Source organism: Manis javanica, chromosome 1 (genome assembly GCF_040802235.1).
Source record: "Manis javanica isolate MJ-LG chromosome 1, MJ_LKY, whole genome shotgun sequence".
Taxonomy (NCBI): domain Eukaryota; kingdom Metazoa; phylum Chordata; class Mammalia; order Pholidota; family Manidae; genus Manis; species Manis javanica.
Window position 1 is genome coordinate 135,931,429 of NC_133156.1, and position 20,900 is coordinate 135,952,328.

At 35.7% G+C, this 20,900-nt stretch overlaps 1 protein-coding gene across 4 annotated transcripts in view; it reads left to right on the forward strand.

The window, feature by feature from the left end:
• CDH18 (cadherin 18) overlaps positions 1–20,900 on the forward strand; it is a 1,048,863-nt gene that overhangs the window by 911,666 nt on the left and 116,297 nt on the right. For all 4 annotated transcript variants that reach the window (XR_012131738.1, XM_073237622.1, XM_073237625.1 and 1 more), the window contains one exon: positions 19,243–19,410. Coding sequence is in view for 3 of the 4 variants with exons in the window: in XM_073237622.1 (XP_073093723.1) it covers positions 19,243–19,410 (168 nt within the window). In the remaining variant the exon portion in view is untranslated. The remainder of the gene's footprint in view (positions 1–19,242; positions 19,411–20,900) is intronic.

The window sequence follows — 20,900 nt, forward strand, 5'->3', positions numbered from 1 at the left end:
GTACGATCCTTTTGATGTATTTTTCAATTCGGTTTGCTAATATTTTGTTGAGTGTTTTTGCATCTACGTTCATCAGGGATATTGGTCTGTAGTTTTCTTTTTTGGTGGGGTCTTTGCCTGGTTTTGTATTAGGGTGATGTTAGCTTCATAGAATGAGTTTGAGAGTATCCCCTCCTCTTCAATTTTTTGGAAAACTTTAAGGAGAATGGGTATTATGTATTCCCTGTATGTCTGATAAAATTCCGAGGTGAATCCATCTGGCCCGGGGGTTTTGTTCTTTGGTAGGTTTTTGATTACTGCTTGAATTTCATTGCTGGTAATTGGTCTGTTTAGATTTTCTGTTTCTTTCTGGGTCAGTCTTGGAAGGTTGTATTTTTCTAGGAAGTTGTCCATTTCTCCTAGGTATCCCAGCTTGTTAGCATATAGGTTTTCATAGTACTCTCTAATAATTCTTTGTATTTCTGTGGGGTCTGTCATGATTTTTCCTTTCTTGTTTCTGATTCTGTTGATGTGTGTTGACTCTCTTTCCCTCTTAATAAGTTTGGCTAGAGGCTAATCTATCTTGTTTATTTTCTCGAAGAACTAGCTCTTGGTTTCATTGATTTTTGCTATTGTTTTATTCTTCTCAATTTTATTTATTTCTTCTCTGATCTTTATTATGTCCCTCCTTCTGCTGACCTTAGGCCTCATTTGTTCTTCTTTTTCAAATTTCGATAATTCTGACATTAGACCATTCATTTGGGATTGTTCTTCCTTCTTTAAATATGCCTGGATTGCTATATACTCTTCTCTTATGACTGCTTTTGCTGTATCCCACAGTAGTTGGGGCATTGTGTTGTTATTGTCATTTGTTTCCATATATTGCTGGATCTCCATTTTAATTTGGTCATTGATCAATTGATTATTTAGGAGCATGTTGTTAAGCCTCCATTTGTTTGTGCCCTTTTTTCTTTCTTTGTACAATTTATTTCTAGTTTTATGCCTTTGTGGTCTGAAAAGTTAGTTGGTAGGATTTCAATCTTATGGAATTTACTGAGGCTCTTTTTGGGGCCTAGTATGTGGTCTATTCTGGATAATGTTCCATGTGCACTTGAGAAGAATGTGTATCCTGTTGCTTTTGTATGTAGAGGTCTATAGATGTCTATTAGGTCCATCTGTTCTAGTGTGTTGTTCAGTGCCTCTGTGTCCTTACTTATTTTCTGTGTTGAAGTCTCCCAAATGAATGCATTGCATTCTGTTTCCTCCTTTACTTCTGTTAGTATTTGTTTCACATATGTTGGTGCTCCTGTATTGGGTGCATATATATTTATAATGCTTATATCCTCTTATTGGACTCAGCCCTTTATCATTATGTAATGTCCTTCTTTATCTTTTGTTACTTTCTTTATTTTGAAGTCTTTTTTGTCTTATACTAGTATTGCAACACCTGCTTTTTCTCTTTTTTTCAATGAAACATCTTTTTCCATCCCTTGACTTTTAGTCTTTGCATGTCTTTGGGTTTGAGGCAAGTCTTTTGTAAGTAGCATATGTATGGGTTTTGCTTTTTTATCCATTCTATTATTCTGTGTCTTTTGATTGGTGCATTCAGTCCATTTACATTTAGGGTGATTATTGAAATGTATGTACTTATTACCATTGGAGGCTTTAAGTTTGTGGTTACCAAAGGTTCAAGGTTAGCTTCTTTACTATCTTACTGTCTCACTTAACTTGCTTATTGAGCCATTATAATCATGGTCTGATGATTCTTTATTTCTCTCCCTTCTTATGCCTCCTCCTCCCTTCTTCATATGTTGGGTGTTTTGTTCTGTGCTCTTTTTAGGAGTGCTCCCATCTAGAGCAGTCCCTGTAAGATGCCCTGTGGAGGTGGTTTGTGGGAGGCAAATTCCCTCAACTTTTGCTTGTCTGGGAATTGTTTATTCCCTCCTTCATATTTAAATGATAATCGTGCTGGATACAGTATTCTTGGTTTGAAGCCCTTCTGTTTCATTGCATTAAGTATATCATGCCATTCTCTTCTGGCCTGTAAGGTTTCTGTTGAGAAGTCTGATGATAGCCTGATGAGTTTTCCTTTGAAGGTAACCTTTTTTTCTCTCTGGCTGCCTTTAATACTCTGTCCTTGTCTTTGATCTTTGCCATTTTAATTATTATGTCTTGGTGTTGCCCTCCTTGGATCCCTTGTCATGGGAGTTCTGTGTACCTCTGTGGTCTGAGAGGCCATTTCCTCTCCTAGTTTGGGGAAGTTTTCAGCAATTATTTCTTCAATGACACTTTCGATCCCTTTTTCTCTCTCTTCTTCTTCTGGTACCCCTATAATGCAGATATTGTTCCTTTTGGATTGGTCACAGAGTTCTCTTAATATTCTTTCATTCCTGGAGATCCTTTTATCTCTGCATCAGCTTGTCTGCATTCCTGTTCTCTGTTTTCTAGTTCACTAATGGTCTCTTGCATCTCATCCATTCTGCTTTGAAGTCCTTCCAGAGATTGTTTTATTTCTCTATTCTCCCTCCTTAGTTCTTGTATATTTCTCTGCAAGTCCATTAGCATGATTATGACTTTTGTTTTGAATTCTTTTTCAGGAAGACTGGTTAAATCTATCTCCCAGGGTTCCTTCTCAGGGGAAGATGTAGCAGATGTCGAATATGTCTGGGTTAGTCTTGTCTGGATCAAATTTTTTTGCCTTTTCATGTTGATAGGTGCAATGGTATGCTATTGACTCATCTGTCAGCTGGGAGGGCCAAACTTTTCACTTGCTCCTGGCCTTTCTTTACTGGGACAACTGTGACCCCTAGTGGCTTGTGTTGGGCAATTGCATGTAGCCTGGGTCTTTGTGTCTTGCCTGGCCGGTGTGGAGGAAGTTCCCTTGCTGTGGTTTTGGCCAGCCTCAAGCTGCTGCTCTGGTATGGCGGGCCCCAGAGGGTAATGGACAGGGGGCTGTTTGGCTGTTTACCTCCATAAGGGGTCTCAGAGCTATTGCCCAGGGGTTTAGTGTGCCCGGGGTACCCTGGAATTTCCAGCTGCTGGACTGTGACCCGGGATGCTTCCATCCCACCATGGGGTCCCTGTCCCTTTAAGACTTTCAAGAAGCACTCGCTTTTCTTTGTCCCATGGGTGCCGACTTCAGGACCCACTCACAGGTCTTACTGTCCTGCCTGCCTAGTTTCCAGCACCCCACGCATGCACTGTGTCTGTGCTCTGGTGCGGATGGCTGGGGCTGGGTGTTCAGCAGTCCTGGGCTCCCTCTCCCTCCTCACTCCGACTCCTCTCCTCCCACTGTGATCTGGGGTGAGGGGCCTCGGGTCCTGCTGGGCTGCGCTTGTATCTTACCCCTTCACCAGGTGCTGCATTCTCGCAGGTGTCTATATAGTCTGGCTGTTGTCCTGTATCTTCTGGTCTGTCTTTTAGGGATAGTTTTATTTGTTGTATTTTCAAAAATATGTATGTTTTTCAGAGGAGATTCCAACTGTCGTATTCACGCCACCATCTTGTCTCTGCCCCCGTGTATTTACACTTTTTGTGTTGCTCCTTGAGTATACTATATCCATCTGGCCCCATTCTAATTCTTATTTTCAAAAACTTAAGTTATTTGAATTCTCTTCATGTGACTTAAGGATTCAACATTAAATTATGTGTCAAAGGAAAAACAACATATACATATCCATACCCTTGAAATCTTGAAGATAATTTTAGGTATTGGATATATAAGTTGACTTCAGTACTGCATATGTGTTATATGTACTATATGTGATATGTATATGATTCATATGCATGCATACATATTCATATATATAACATGCATAATGTGATAGTTTATTGAAAAGGGCAATGTCTTTTTAAAGCATGATATAATGAATTACAGAATAAAATTATACTTTAAAAAGAAAATTCTCCTTTCTTTTAAAAACCAAGAAAGCACATAGAGCAATAAGTAAATTGGTATAGGGGAAATTGTCAATTCTTAGTTGATTATGAGTCCATGTTGTCAACTATATCAACTAATAGAACTAGATGGTCATTAATACACGCATATTTTCATAAAGCAATGTTTTAATATTTTTTCTTAATTAAGTGGCTTCAAATATATTCTCAACAACTAATGTTTCAAATATTTTGATATAGTAACTGTGATCAGAATATACTGTATAAAGTATTTTCCCTTTTTAAATTCCTTTTAACAATCATAAATAAAACTTACAGAAAAAAATTAATTGTAGAAATAATAACAAGTGAACTAATGGAAAAATATGCCAATGTTTAAACAAAGCATAATATAACTACATGATAAACTTTATATTTCTTATTTGTGTTTGCATTTTGTGCCCATCAAAATTTTTAAACCACATGAGCAAGTTATTTTATGAAAATCATTAACTACTTCAAGATATCTAGATTTCTTTTTTATTATTTTGCTACTATTTTACAAGAAAATACATTTCCATTTAGGTTAGAGTATTTCTGCTAACATTAAATATCTGGTAATAAAATATTTTATTTGGTATCTTAACATTTTGAAATTACATTTTTAATTATCATGAAAAAATATCCCATAAATATAATATATAATCTTATTATACCCCAAGAGTAAAAATTTCTAGATGATGAGAATCTTAATAACTTCATTATTTATAGGAAGTTGTATTCCTCCCCCAAATACTACATTTACTTGGACTCCTGAAATATACTTAGATGTACTACAGTGGAAAAATCTGAGATGTGTGTGTTTCTCTATATGTATGTGTATATGAACTCCAGCTCAGGAGAAAAGGATGGGGGTGGGAGAGGAGGATACAGAAAAAAATATAGTGTATAGGAAACATGTAGTCTTGATTTAATGGTATTGGAGTAGATCTAAAAAGCCAGCCATCATTTTATTTCCCTAAGAGGTATAAATATATATGTGTGTGTATATGTGTATATGTATCTCTGTATGTGTGTGTGTGTGTGTGTATATTCCAAATATGAATGTCATTGCTATAGAGAAAACTAATCTAAAATCCAGAGCTTTTAAACAGCAGTGTGAGTTTAGAAGCCAAGAAATTAAGCAGGGTTTGGTTACTTGGTAGTGTTCAGCTGACACCTGGAGTCCTGTGGAAATTCAGAGGTGCCTAATGCCTTAGGGGAAAGATCTGGGGGATGGGCTCAGAGGCTCTTTCTATCTCAGGGCCTCACTAGGTATAGGGTAGCTGGACCACTTATATAAGAGCTTAGGACTCATATAGACCATGGTAGACGTTTCCAGCTCTCCAAGCCAAGAGAACCAGAGGTTGCTTCTGAAACCATATCATCAAGATTCAGACATCCTTCCAAAATCGATTTCACGCTCTTTGACAATATTTTCTATGATTAACTCACAAGGAATCAGAAGTTCACAGGGTAGTGATAGTGACACCTGACTCTGAATTCTAATTGCATGACTGAATATTGGCTCTGTCATACCCATATGTCCTTGAACATTCTTCCTAACTTTTCTGTTGTTGCAATCCTCTTCATAAAAAGAGGGTAATAGGAATGGCTTCCATTGGCAGTTGATGTGAGATTCAATGTGATGATCAACATAAAACATTCTTCATAATGCTTAATAAATACTTAATAACCGTTGGTAGTTCTATCATTATGACCACCATTGGAATTTACATTCAGGTACGTATTTTTTGATGTCTATATTTTATATAAATAATTTTTTATTTTTTCTCCATATACTGCTGTCCAGTGCATTGTTGCTGAATGAAGTAGTTTTGCTGAAAGCCTGAAAATCTATAGAATATTTGGCTTTCACAAATGTCCTAGCAACCCTATAGTTTTATCAATATGATTATTAAATATATTGACTAGAAAGACTGTTCTTTTCAAAGTATAGATCACATTGAAATACTAATAGCAGATTTAAAAAATACAAAAAGAGGAAAAAATTGGTAAAAAGCATTCTAGTCAAAAGTATCTTTAATATTTCTCAATACTACACTCTTTGAGTCTGTCTGATTTATGCCCCTAGATCCATAGATTTTATGATAATGTTCCTCTCTCCATCTCCTCCTCTCCCTTCCTACCTTGCCCTCCCTGTCTCTATTTCAAAATAGTCCAAGCCTCTCCTATAGATAACACAAGGTTCAAGGGCTTCATTACTTGAGCTAATACCACTGTGGTATTCGGATTTTAATGTCAGTGAGTTCTGGGTAACATTTCAGGTTTTACAAATTTCTTCTCTGGAGAGAGCTATTTAAACTTTCAGCTTTCTTTCTCACAGAGTGTATTGGAAAAATACATGATATATATATATATATATATATATATATATATCTGAAGGGAGTGCGTCACAGTCCATACTCAAGGCATGTGAATACTCCTTTTCCTCTTCAGCAGAAATAAAATGATTCACCATCAATATGAGTGGTAGGAAGAGAAGAAGTATAGAGGAGGAAAAATTGAATCTTCCTACTAAAGCATAAAAATGCCTACCTTCATGAATTTATGATTGTTAATTCCATGAGTCATAGCTTGAAGCTAAATTGTTGAGTTGAGGATTTATTTTTAAATCCTGGGATGCCAACATTCCACACAAAATCTTATATGTTTTTCTTTAAAATAAACTGTGCAGCAAAAATATAAATAAAAACCTGAAATTTAATCCATTATCCATTGTAACTTTGGAGTCTTCAATGTGTAAAAGGTAGCTGTGGAGGTAACCATCCATCTACTCAGCCACAACCAGCAATTGATAAGTAGTGAAGTTTAATCAGGGGCAGCAACAGAGATATTCAAACTTCAAAAACATAGAAATATACAGAGAGTATTTTAATCATTGTGTACCTAATATCTCCTATTCTCCTACAGTCATTTGTCAAGGAAGACAATTTTGTTTATAGAGTTATACCCGCTCCAGATCCACATAACTTTGTTCATTTCAGATCCTCTTCCCATGGATATCCTGCTTCTCCATACATTCTTCCATACCCTACAAATATTCCATTCTACCATAAAGGACTCTTCATTCATACTCATCCATTTTTATAACTATGACCTGTGAAACAGGTTTTGTTTGCCATTACTGAAATATATTTTCTGTATTACTTAATTTTCCAGATTTGCATATCTATTTCCCTATCTTTAAACACTCCAATTATAACATTCTAATGTAATGATATCTGTCTTATATGTCTCTGTACCCCACATTTTATATGGAACAGAGACACATTTAGCATACATTTAGCTGGTGATGAATGAAGAAAACAGATTCCTAGAACTGTGCCTCTGATGGATGCATATAGATTTGATGTCTAAATGTTTTTGCTTTCAGTGTAGATAAGAATTTATGGAAGCCACGTGATCTTTACAAAGTCAGTAGGGAAAATTCAGAACATGTAACTGGATAGATGTAACATATGATATTCAAAATGTTGAAACAAATAGCAATTGAATAGCCAACATAAATAATCTCCCAGTTACTTATGTCACCACAACCAGGTGGTTGGAAAGGTGAATTATTAGTACTAAGATGTTAAGTGGATGCTCGGGCCCATTCCCCAGATTCTGATTCAGTTCATCTGAGATGTCTCTTTGAATTTGCATGATAATTGGCACTCCATCTGATTCTGTTCTAAATGGCTCTTGTGTCCCATTAACGAAACACTGGGACTCCAGTATATTTTAACAGACATTTCATAATGACATAATAGACTTAAACTGAATGAATGAGCAACTGAGAAAATTAGAAGCAAAATAAGAAATTGAGCCAAAATGCCTATGTCCGGTTAGACATGAAGGAAATTTTAACCAGTTCCTCTTATATATGTGTATGTATATATGTATACATGCATATATATACATATATATATACATGTGTATATATACACCTTAGAAATTTCTGTAGGAATTTTGATGTTCATTCTTGTTTATTTGTTCTAGCCTTTTAGGGATTTTATTTTACAGTGTTCTGAAGTATTATCTAACAGATTTGTACATCTCCGTTTTAAATTCTTTTTAGGGAGTAAAAATGCAAGAAAACATTTTGGAGGATGTATAGCTATATAGGAATACCATCAGTCAGGGAACCAAAACATATGGTAAGTCAGTAAGTTGGGTTCAGTGAATAATGTTTATAACAACCGATGAGTTTCACTGTTATGAACTTGTATTCTGCAGAGAGTAATTCCCAGTTACAAGCACCACATATCAAGGTATTTAGAAAGCAATAGTCAGAAGGTAATTTGCAGGCAATGGGGCACCTACAATCATTTATCAGAAAAGTAATAAGAAACAAAACAAAATGATGCAAAGGTAATCATATCTTGTTGATTCAACTCAGCATCAAAGGAGAATAAGAGGCAACAATTCCAGTGAAGAATTTTGAAGTGTAAACATTGCTAGTGAGGCATAACTGACAAACATTCAGAATATGCCTTTACCCAGTACCTAGCAAGTATTGAAAAGAAAAGAGTCTTCTTCATTCCTACCAAATGAAAAATATGGTATTCTATGGTAATTAATTTATCTGCTCTGTATTACTTAATGGAAAGACCATGTGGTATGCCCTTATTAAATTTATTTGGAAAAGTAAGTGATATTATAATTACTGGATACATGCATTCCTGTCAGAAAAATTCAAACAAACAGAATATCATTTATTGCTTGGATAATATTAATATAGTTTATCCCAGTCCTAGACATGAGTTTAAGCTTCACAGTTTGGAAAATGATTATTACCATTGCGTATTATTTTCTCTGTGTGTGCATTTGTGTATCCCCTTACATATATAGGTATTTATTGGCATGACAGGATGGACACATGAAGTTGAAGAAAGGTATAAATACATAATGGTAGAATTTCATCTTTCTAATCTTGGCTTTTCGAAGTATGGTCTTGATCCACTTGCACTGGAATCACCTGTGATAGTTATTATGGGTGTTGGCGGAGGTCATCTAAAGGACCCAACTGTCAGGTGATACGCAAGCTGGACTCAGACATCAGGGGCTCTTCACCCACTCCCCTGGCATTAAAATGTATTGAGTATCTATTTCATCACCATCCCGCAGTGGAAGCCACATTTAAGGATGCAGCTTGAGGGAACAATGTGTTGTCAAGACTGGAATATATGACTAAACCCAGTTTTTTTAAGATTATGGTAGGTGGGTGCAACTATCTACTCTATCTTGAGCTACTCAAGACAAGCCTGGTATGTAAGTTCCCTTGCCTATTAAAACTACCACCCACCGACCTAGAGTGGTCTGCCTCTTTCTTTGATCTCTGTGTAGAGGGGACCAGTTTGTGAACCTATGGATTGAATATTTTTCTCCCCCAACAGTCATATGTTGAAACCCTAACTCCCAATGTGATAGAATTTTAAGATAGAGGGAGCCTTGGAGAAGTAATTTGCATATCAATTTCCCTATCTTTAAACACTCTAATTATAAAATTCTGGAGTCTAATTATAGACTGGAGCAGTAGGGTGAGGCCCTCATGTTGGGATTGGCGATCTCTGTCTTTCTCTTTCTCACTGTACATGCCCTGGGGCAAGTCTATGGTGAAAAGGTAGTGCAGACAAGACTGACAGAGAGCTCTCACCAGTGAACACAGTGGCTGGCATCTTGATCACCCCAGCCTTCGATACTATCAGGAATAAATTTCTGTTGTTTGAACCACTGTATCTACTGTATTTTTTTATAACAGTCTGAGCAGACTAGAACAGTAGTCAATTGAAATTCTAAGTAGGCCAGACTCACACCAAATTACTAAATCAAGAGTCTCTGGTGGGTGGGCCCAAGGAATTAACTCTTTAAGGAGATTCCAAGGTAATGTTGAATCAGAGAGAAGTTTAAAAACCATTAGCAATATTATAAAAATTAGTGTGACTCAATAAAAGATCATCCAAACAGGTAGACTGTTTAGGATAAAAAAGAGTGCTTTAATGGTTAAGCAAAGACAGGAATAGTCTGAAAATGTCCAGAGAAAACCAGTACATACAATGACTTTGCATAGAGAGCTTCATATTTAACTCATATTTGGTTTTTCATTTTTCTTAATGTTTCACTCTTTTCTAATGTAGCATCCTGGATAAAAAGGAGGGAAAAACAATGTGTATGTCTGTTTTTATTCAAAATATATAACTTAACTCTGTGAAAAAGCAAGCTATTGTGCTAAACTTTGAGAATAGAAAGTAATTTGTGAATTACTCTTTAACTTACTGATTTTTCTTTAATTCTTTCTTAAAATATTTAGGATGTATAAAAATTTGCCATATTTGTCCAACTTCTTTCAACATTGTTTACATTTTCTGATAAATGTATGAAATAGGAATATTTATAAAAATAATTTAATAATGATTAAATATCTATGCAATTGTTCACCAACATGGATAAAGGATTGTTTTCCCATGATATAAAATTACCTACTCCATAAATGGACAGGACAAGAAGAGTTCATGATAATTCCAGCTACTTGGAGCACAAAGGTCTTCTGTAGAGTGAAAGGAATCAATTTCCAGGAACATTCAGAAAAATGTTTGATCTTAGATATGAAATGTTCCAGCCTGTTTGAACCATTGTTATTCATCTTCCTCAAATAATCAGATAGTATATTAGTACATTCAAAACTGTAAAATTAGAAAATTTTTTATATATTTTAATAACCAATTCTGATAGAACATATGAGTGAAATAAACTTACTCATGAAGTAATTCATTCAGTGGCACAGTGTATCATTCACTGTGAAGAAATCCACAATCTGAACAGGAAAGGCATTCTTCTTTAAAAGTGCTAAAGATCTCATCTGCTAGAAAGTACATTGCCAGTTTTTAAAAATTACTGTGCAGCATACTAAGAATAGAAAGAAACTTCCTCAACTTGATATAGACTATTTGCAGAAAACCTACAACTAGCATCATCTTAATGGTGAGAAACTTGAAGCCTCTCAGCTAAGATGAGGAATAATTGAGGATGTCCCCTTTTACCACTCCTTTAGAATATTACACTGGAAGATCTACCTAATGCAATAAAACATTCTCAGGAAATAAAAGCTCTGCAGATTTGGAAAGAAGAAAAACGATCTTTGTTCACTGATGACAGAAAATTCAATGTAGAAATCAATAACAAAAACTCCTGGAACCAATAAGTGTTATAACAAGGTTTCCGGATACTAGGTTGATATATAACCACTTTCTTATAAACTAGTGATGAACAAGTAGAACTGGATTTAAAAAAACAATACTATTTAGGTTAGCTTTCCCCCACCAAAAATTACTTAGATATAAACCTAACACAAAATGTGTAAAATCTGTGTGTAGAAAACTATAAACCTCAAGGATGAAACAAATAAAAACTAAATAAATGGAGAGATACTCCATGTTCATGGATAAGAAGACTCAATATTGTCAAGATGTCAGTTTTTCCAACTTTACTAATATATTCATTGAAATAGCAATCAAAATCCTAGAAAGTTATTTTGTAGATATTGACAAACTGATTCTAAGGTTTATATGTACAGGCAAAAGACCCAGAATAGCCAACATAATACAGAAGAAAAAAGTTGGAGGACTGACACTACCTACCTTCAGGAGTTACTATAAAGATATAATCAAGACAGTGTGGTATTGATTAAGAATAGGCAAATATATCAACAGAATAGCAAGCCCAGAAATAGACCCTCATTCATATAGCCAACTGACTTTTGACAAAGGAGCAAAATAATAGAATGGAGAAAAGGATAGAGTTTTCAACAAATAATAAAAAAAAGATTCCCCCTTAACAAAAAGGAGCTCAAAAGGGATCTTAGACTTAAGTATTAAACACAAACTATAAAATTTATAGACTATAACAAAGAAAACCTAGATGACCTTGGGTATAGCAATAACTTTTTAGATATAACATTAAGTCAGGATTCAGGAAATTAAACTTGATAATCTGGACTTCAAAATAATTAAAAATTTCTGCACTGGAAAATACTGTCAGGAGAATCAGAATACAAGTCATAGCCTGAGAGAAAATACTTGCAAAAGACATCTCTGATAAAAGCTGGTAATTGAAAATATACAAATAACTCATAAAACTCAACAGTATGAAAACAAATCATCTGAGAAAACAAATCATCTGATCTCAAAAAATGGGCCAAGGGCTTTAAGAGACATTTCACCAAAGATGATGTACATATGAAATTAAGCATGTGAAAAAATGCTCAGCATCACATGCCGTTAGGGAAATGCAAACAAAAACGATGAGATAGCACTACTCATTTAATACAACAGACAAAATCCAGAACACTGACAACAATGAATGCTGATGAGTATCTGTAGCAAAAGGAACTGTCATTCATTGCGGGTGGAAATGCAAAATGGTGAACTCACATTGGAAGACAGTTTAGTGGTTTCTTACAAACTAAATAGACTCTTACCATAAGATGAGGCAATCATACTATTTGATATTTACTCAAAAGAGTTGAAAAGGTATGTCTACACAAAAGCTGAACACAGGTGTTTATAACAATTTATTCATAGTCACCAAAACTTGGAAGCAGCAGACATGTCTTTCAGTAGGTGAATGCACAAACTGGTACATTCAGATAATAGAGTCATATTCAGCACTAAAGATAACTGAGCTATCAAGCCATGAAAAGACAGCAGGAAACTTAAACACTTTTTAATAAATGAAGCCAATCTGAAAAGGCAATACACTATATGGTTCCAAATACACAACTTCCTGGAAAAGGCAAAATTATGGGGATATTACAAATATCAGTAAGTGTTAGGAGTTGAGGGGAGGTTGGTATAAATAGTTGGAACAGAATGGATTTTAGGGCAGTGAAACTATTTTCTGTGATTCTATAGTGATGGTCACATGCCATTATACAATTTTCCAAACTCATAAATGTATAGCACCAAGAGTGATCCCCTTAAACTGTGAATTTGGGGTGATGATGATGTATCAGTACAGGTTCACTGGTTGTAACAATTGCACCACTTTAATGCAAGAAGTTGTTAAGGAGACTGGTGAGGGTAAAGGAGAGTGTGTGAGTTGAAAATACATGATAACTTGCTGGTACTGTCTTCTCTGTTTTGCAGTAGACTTAAAATTGCTCAAAAAAAATAAAGTAGATTTAAAAGGAAAAAAAGTTACTGTGTATCAACTGTGTTCAAGGTTACCCCACTTTCAAACATCTGGGCTACATGTCAGAAATGGATAATTGTATACTGGGATCATGTTGCTATGGCAGTTTGATGGAACATTGCCCAGTTACCTATGTGCCCCCAAAGGAGGTCACACTAAGCACACACAACTGGGTCGTGCTCAGGAGAACTGTGCATTTAAATAGGTCCTTAGACATTCATTTCTGAGAAGTATATGTCAACTCTGGATGTCCTCTTTTTTTTTCATAAGCGAATTTGGCTGATGACTTTCTTCCCATTTTGTGTCAGAAGTAGCTGTATTATTAAAGAAAAGAGAGAATGACCATGGGATGAAATTATTAGAATGAAATTTTTTTTGAAGTCTGAACTATAAACCAAGGGTTGTGCTGATCCTCTTAAATGATAACAAATTGCATAAAAGAAGTATCTATCATTCACTTTCTAATGATTGAATTTACTTTTCATATATTTATATTCTCCAAATATTTCTTGAATGATTTCTTTGTAAAACATTACCCTGGATAATAATCTCATACTTCTACACACCAGAGGCATGTCCCACTTATAATGTTTTCTTTTAGAATGGCATCTTTATTTTCTTTTCAAATTTTAGAATGTATGTATGCATTTATTTCATAATATACTTTCATAAATTATTAGCTTGTTCATTTCTGCAACATTCAATTCTTTCTTATGTAATTTTCATATGTGATAAAACATTGTTCTTTTTAATAAGGATGCTTGAGGCCTTTTTATATGCATGAATTAGATGAATCATTTATTATCATATTATAATTTCTTTTGATAAGAGTAATTTTCATTTCTATTTAGCTTCAGGAATGTTTTCCTGAACTCCCTTATTTACGTATTCACAAATATTGAAAATCATGGTATCTGTTTTCCTGGTGCCTGAGGCTCTCTTCTCAAAGTCATTACACATGCAATCAATTCAGTAAAAAATAAAAAAATAAAAGGAGAAATAGTAGTTCAGTGCTCTATATTCAAGAAAACCTGATTTACTAATCCTTTCCACTCCTGAAAAACTATTTTTTAGCTTGAGTATGCAACCTCATTTTCCTTCATTATCAAGATATCATCTGTAAAAATGTGAGTTAAATTTCATAGAAGTATTATCATTGGCATCACGCTATGAATTGTGCTTCTAACTAATCAACTGTTTCATTGAAACCATTGATGTTTCTATCAAAAGCTACTCGATTCAGATATTTTTAATAAAAGTAAAAAGGTGGCTGATAAATGTTGACCTATGTTTGGAGTACCAAATATACATCTTTGAATTAATATATAAATATAAATAAAAATATATTTACATACTTATTTAAAACATAGCTCATCTACATGAGGACAGTCTTTATTTATGACATAGTTAATAGTCCTGGTGTAAACTTGACCCTCTGGAAAATTTGTTTTAGTTTTTAAAATTAAAGCTATATTGACAAGGCCACCATGTGGTGTCGAAGATGGCTGCCTGAGAGGTGAGACAGAGAACTGATCCCAAAACCACAAATAGTACAAAAATATAGTTAATACAACTAACCCTAAAACAGCAACAGGAAAGAAGGCTGAACTAGAGTGCATACAGACCTCATGAACAGAGAAGACCTCACAAAACAGGTTAATGTACCAAAGCCTTGATCCAGTGGGACCCAAGCCCTTCCCCCACCCCAACTCACTAGTGGGAGGAAGAGAAATGGATTGGGGAGGGGTTGAAAGCCTGGGACTGGTGAACACCTAACCCTGGAGATGTGCTTTGCAAGAAGAAACCTTCCTTGTGTGGTGATCTGGACGTTGGGGAGCTGGGACAGGCAGAGTGCTTGACAGATGAGATTCTGGCCATTTGTGGAGGATGGGATCCACATCCAGCCACTCTGGGACAAAGTAAAGGCATGGAGCCTGAGAGGCTTTATAACAGCAAGAGGGCTGCTGAAGGGGCAGGGTTTGCACAGAGCTTGCTTTCTGCACAGGCGAAGGGAGAGCTGGACAAGGTTGTTTGGGTGCACTCTGCCCAGCACATTGGGAACTTTGAAGAGTTTCATGTTCTCCATCCCCTGGCTGGCTACTCAGCTCCAAGGCACCCCACTGTGACACACAACCTGCTGCGCCTTCCTCCTGACCTGACAGCACTGGGTCACAAACCTGCAGTCACTGCGCTGGCATCAGGCCAGCCAGAGGGAGGCCCCACCTGCAACAGCGAGAGATGCAAAGCACAGAGACTTACACCTGTGTGCTTGGCCCACTAGCTCTGAGACTGGAGACAGGCACCACAGGTGGGAATCAGGAAACATATCTTTCTTCCCTTCAGGCACCAGCTCTACTCCCCTATGACCCCAAAACTCACTCTAGGGGCTGAGAAGCTTCTGGGCACTAGAGGGCACTGCATAGAAATATGAAACATCACAACAACCTGGTTCAGAACAAAATCTCACAAACCCCAGAAAAAGGGCCAAATGAAACTGAACTCATCAATCTTCCTGAAAGAGAGTTCAAAATAAAAACCATAAACATACTTATAGAGGTACAGAAAAATATTCAGGAACTCAGGAACAAATTTAAGAAGGAGATTTCATTATTAAGATATTCCATATCTGAAATGAAACATACGATGGAGAGATTTAAAAGCAGATTGGATGTAGTAGAAGAGAGGGTAAGTGGAACAGAAATTAGAGAAGAGGAATACAAAGAAGCTGAGGCACAGAGAGAAAACAGAATCTCTAAGAATGAAAGAGTATTTGAGAGAACTGTGTGACCAAACCAAACAGAACAATATTCACATTATAGGAGTACCAGAGGAAAAAGAGAGATAAAAAGGGATAGAAAGTGTCACTGAGAAGTTAATTGCTGAAAACTTCTCCAATCTGGTGAAGGAAATAGTCTCTCAGGCCATGGAAGTGCACATATCTTCCAACACAAGGGACTCAAGGAAGACAGCATCAAGACATACAAAAATTAAAATGGCAAAGATCAAGAATAAAGACAGACTTTTTAAGAGCAGCTAGAGAGAGGAAAAAAGATCACATACAAAGGAAAACCCATCAGGCTATCATCAGATTTCTCAGCAGAAACCTTACAGGCCAGAAGGAAGTGGCATGATATATTTAATGCAATGAAGCAGAAGATCCTTGAACCAAGAATGCTCTACCCTGCAAGGTTATCATTTAAATTTGAAGGAGGGATTAAACAATTTTCAGGTAAGCAAAAACTGAGAGAATTTTCCTCCTAAAAACCACCTCTACAGTGCATTTTGGAGAGACTCCTATAAATGCAAGTATTCCTAAGGCTAAATAGATGTCATCCAAGTGATAGACAAAGAGTACAGAATATGATTCATTATATACAAAGAATGGAGGAGGAAGAAAAAGGAATATAATAAAAAAAAAAGAACCTTTAGATTGTGTTTGTAATAGCATACAAAGTGAGTTAAATTAGACTGTTAGATAGTAAGGAAATTACCCTTGAACCTTTGGTAACAATGAATCTAAAGCCTGCAGTGGCAATAAGTACATACCTATTGATAATAAACCTAAATGTAAATGGTCTGAATGCACCAATCAAAAGACATGGAGTCACTGAATGTACAAAACAATAAGACCCATCTATATGCTGCCTACAAGAGACTCACTTCAAAACCAAAGAAATACAAAGACTGAAAGTAAAGGGATGGAAATAGATATTTCATTCAACTAATAGGGAGAAAAAAGCAGGAGTTGCAGTACTTGTATCAGACAAAATAGACTTCAAAACAAAGAAAGTCACAAGAAACCAAGAAGGACATTATATAATGATAAAGGGGTCGGTCCAACAAGAAGATAGAACTATTATAAATATCTATGCATGCAACACAGGATCACCTATGTATGTGAAACAAATACAGAATTAAAGGAAGAAATAAAATGCAATGCATTCATTTTTGGGACTTCAACACACCACTCACTCCAAAGGACAGATCAACCAAACAGAAAATAAATAAAGAGACAAAGGCACTGAACAATGTATTAGAACAAATGGACCAAATGGACATCTACAGAACACTCCATCCAAAAGCAACAGGATACACATTCTTCTCAAGTGCACATGGAATATTTTCAAGAATAGATCATATCCCAGGCCACAAAAAGAACCTCAGTAAATTCAAAAAGATTGAAATTATACCAACCAGCTTCTCAAATCACAAAGGTATGAAACTAGAAATAAATTACACAAAGAAAATGAAAAAGCCCACAAATACATGGAGGCTTAATAACATGCTCCTAAATAATCAATGGATCAATGACCAAATAAAAACAGAGATCAAACAATATATGGAGACAAATGACAACAATAATTCAACACCACAAAATCTGTGGGATGCAGCAAAGGCTGTGCTAAAAGGGAAGTATATAACAATACAGGCCTACCTTAGGAAAGAAGAACAGTCCCAAATGCACAGTCTAAACTCACAATAAATGAAACTAGAAAAGGAAGAACAAATTGGGCCCAAAGTCAGTAGAAGGAGGGACATAATAAAGATTAAAGCATAAATTAATAAAATTGAGAAGAATAAAACAACAGAAAGAATCAATGATAGCAGGAACTGGTTCATTGAGGAAATAAACAAAATAGATAAACCCCTTGCCAGAATTATCAAGAATAAAAGAGAGTCTACACACATAAACAAAATCAGAAATGAGAAAGGAAAAATCACTGCAGATACCACAGAAATAAAAGGATTATGAGAAAATACTATGAAAAATTATATGATAACAAACTGGGTAACCTAGAAGAAATGGACAACTTTCTAGAAAAGTATAACCTCCGAAGGCTGACCTAAAAAGAAACAGAAAATCTGGACAGACCAATTACCAACAATGGAATTGAATTGGTAATCACAAAACTACCTAAGAACAAAACATCTGAACCAGAAGGTTTCACTGCTGAATTTTATCAAACATTTAGTGAAGACCTAATACCCATCCTCCATAAACTTTTCGAAACAAGTAGAAGAGGAGAGATTACTCCCAAACTTAAGTATCAAATGATTTCACTCATCTGTGGAGCATAAGAACAAAGCAAAAACTGAAGGAACAAAACAGCAGTAGAATCACAGAACCCAAGAATGGACTAACAGTTACCAAAGGGAAAGAGACTGGGGAGGATGGGTGGAAAGGGAGGGATGAGGGGGAAATGTGGGCATTACGATTAGCACACATAATGTAGCAGGGGGGGTCACGGGAAAGGCAGTATAACACAGAGAAAACAAGTTATGATTCTATAGCATCTTACTATGTTGATGGAGAGTGACTGTAATGGGGTATGTGGTGGGGACTTGATAATAGGGGTAGTCTAGTAACCATAATATTGTTCAAGTAGTTGTACATTAACAATACAAAAAACACACATGCTGTGTTGACAAAAGCCATCTATTTTATGTGTGTGTTTGTGTTTATCTATGAATAAATACAAATGCAAATTTAATATTTTTTATATTTTTATTGAATCCAACTGTTAAATCATGAAAAAAGTCCATTAAATGTCTTCTTTGGGGCAATAAGATGAAGAAAATGAGATTTAAATGTGATTCTTTGGAATCTATCTCATCACTTTCCTTATTTTTGCTTATGTACTTAGGCCTAGTTTTTATTGTAGTTATTATTTCCTGGTAAGGATAGTGAGTTTCTTAGTTTTGGTGAATGTTAAAATGCCTCCTGCCATAACCATCCAAGTGTATATATCCCTCTCCTGTGTTCCATTAGCAAACTTTGCCATCCCTGTCGGGAAGCTGTGTAGACTATAAGCTATGAAAATTAATCTCTGTTGAAATTATCTCAGCTGATACTTGTGAAGAGCACAGATTGTGGAATATCCAATGCACCAGCAGAAGGAACAAGGTTGGGGGCAAGGAACCCAAGGAGATGGGTATCTTCATCTGCCACTAATAGGACAGTTTGGGTCATATGGTTGTAAACGAACATTTCAGTGAGACAATTTTAGTGACATTGGTATGGTACTGTTTGTCTCAGAAGCCTGGCTTTCTCTCATAGTACTTCATATAAAAATGCATTTCTGAAAAAATAAATAAATAAATCTATGCTCTATGCTGTCTAATTCATTGTTTGGCTTAAAATGTGTATTACAGGAGTTATTAGAACTGCCTTACATAATATGGACAGAGAAGCCAGAGAACATTACTCAGTGGTCATTCAAGCCAAAGACATGGCTGGGCAAGTTGGAGGACTTTCAGGATCCACGACAGTCAACATCACGCTGACTGACGTCAATGACAACCCCCCGCGGTTTCCTCAGAGTATGTACCTGTTTTTTCCATTTACATGTATTACTCTTCATTTACGTAAAACAAAATGAAGTACCTAAATATATAATGTCATGTTACTGTTGTCATAAATGAGCACATTTTGTTTTTGTGCTATCTGGTCTCCCTTATAAGACTAAAGATATTACTCCACCTGTTGTCTCCTGAACCTGGTAGGTAGCCATCACTGGCTTAGAAATATACATTTCAGTTGGCATCACAGTTCAATATTAAAAATGATATAGTGGTACTAAGTACCAGTATCCTGCATTTACTGAAGTAGTTACATATTAGTAAGATATTCATGGGTATATATATTCAAAATTCAAAATACATCTTGATATAGGCATTCTACTCTTGCAAAATAATTGCATGTGTACTTTTCATGACTGAGATTTTTAAATATCCTTCATGATATGAATGAACACTTTATTATACACACACACATGCATACACACATGCACACTATCCCAAGTAGGGCATATAGCTAGTCAAACAAATGAGATTTCAGAGTAGAACATGAACTTGTAAATGACAGCATGAAGTAGCAAGCAAATCAGGGGGAGAAGGTGTCAGTTCTGTGAGTTTGGAAGGAAATGGTGTTTATGACATCCTCAGAATGGGAAAATATATATGTGAGTATTTCTAATGTGGCAAAAAGTGCAAAAAGTGTGGATAACACATTATAGAATAATCTTTAATTACTATAAAAGTCCTATATGGGAGTCATCCCTTATGTTCTTACACATGATGTTTAAAACTGTAATAAACTTTATTGCACTCAAGGCACCATGGTACGTCAGTAAAGGCTCTACGCAAGTTAGGAAATGTCTTCCCAGCTTTATTTCTTAATACTGCTCTCAGTACACTCCAGATCTGGCCACAGCAGAATACTGCCTGTCCCTAAAACCTGATACCACTTGTCTCCAGGACTCTCTCTAGGTTCCAATAATAGTTCCCCACCTTTCTCCATTCTGTAGGTGGTAAGAACTCTGCTAATTCAACCCAGAATTCTCCACACTCACATTCCTTTATTTAAAAACCCTGTTACAAGTTTCTCTGAACTTTATTGCCCAATTAGCAGAGTTAATAAATTCTTGTTTTCTGTTTCATAGCACTTTCATGTCATATGTATTTTCACAGGTGCATATCTCCTCTCCTGAGAGTCTCTCTGAGTAAGAGAGATGCTTGAACTGTCTGTGTAATCTTAAGTGTCTAGATCAGTGCCCAGCCCTTGATAAATTATTACTAAATGAATGAGGGAAGGAGTTGAATTTAAATACTCTGGCTACCATTATTAAAAGGCCAGTGTTAAAAGACACACAAGCCAAGTTCATCATTAGGTAAAGCCACTTTAAAATATTTGTTCTAGAGATAAGATAAATGACCTGGTTCATTCAATTGGTCTTTGCTCTATGAAGAAAGTATGTTTGAAAAAAAGGTATAAACCATAGATAAATTCACATTAAACCATAATATACAAT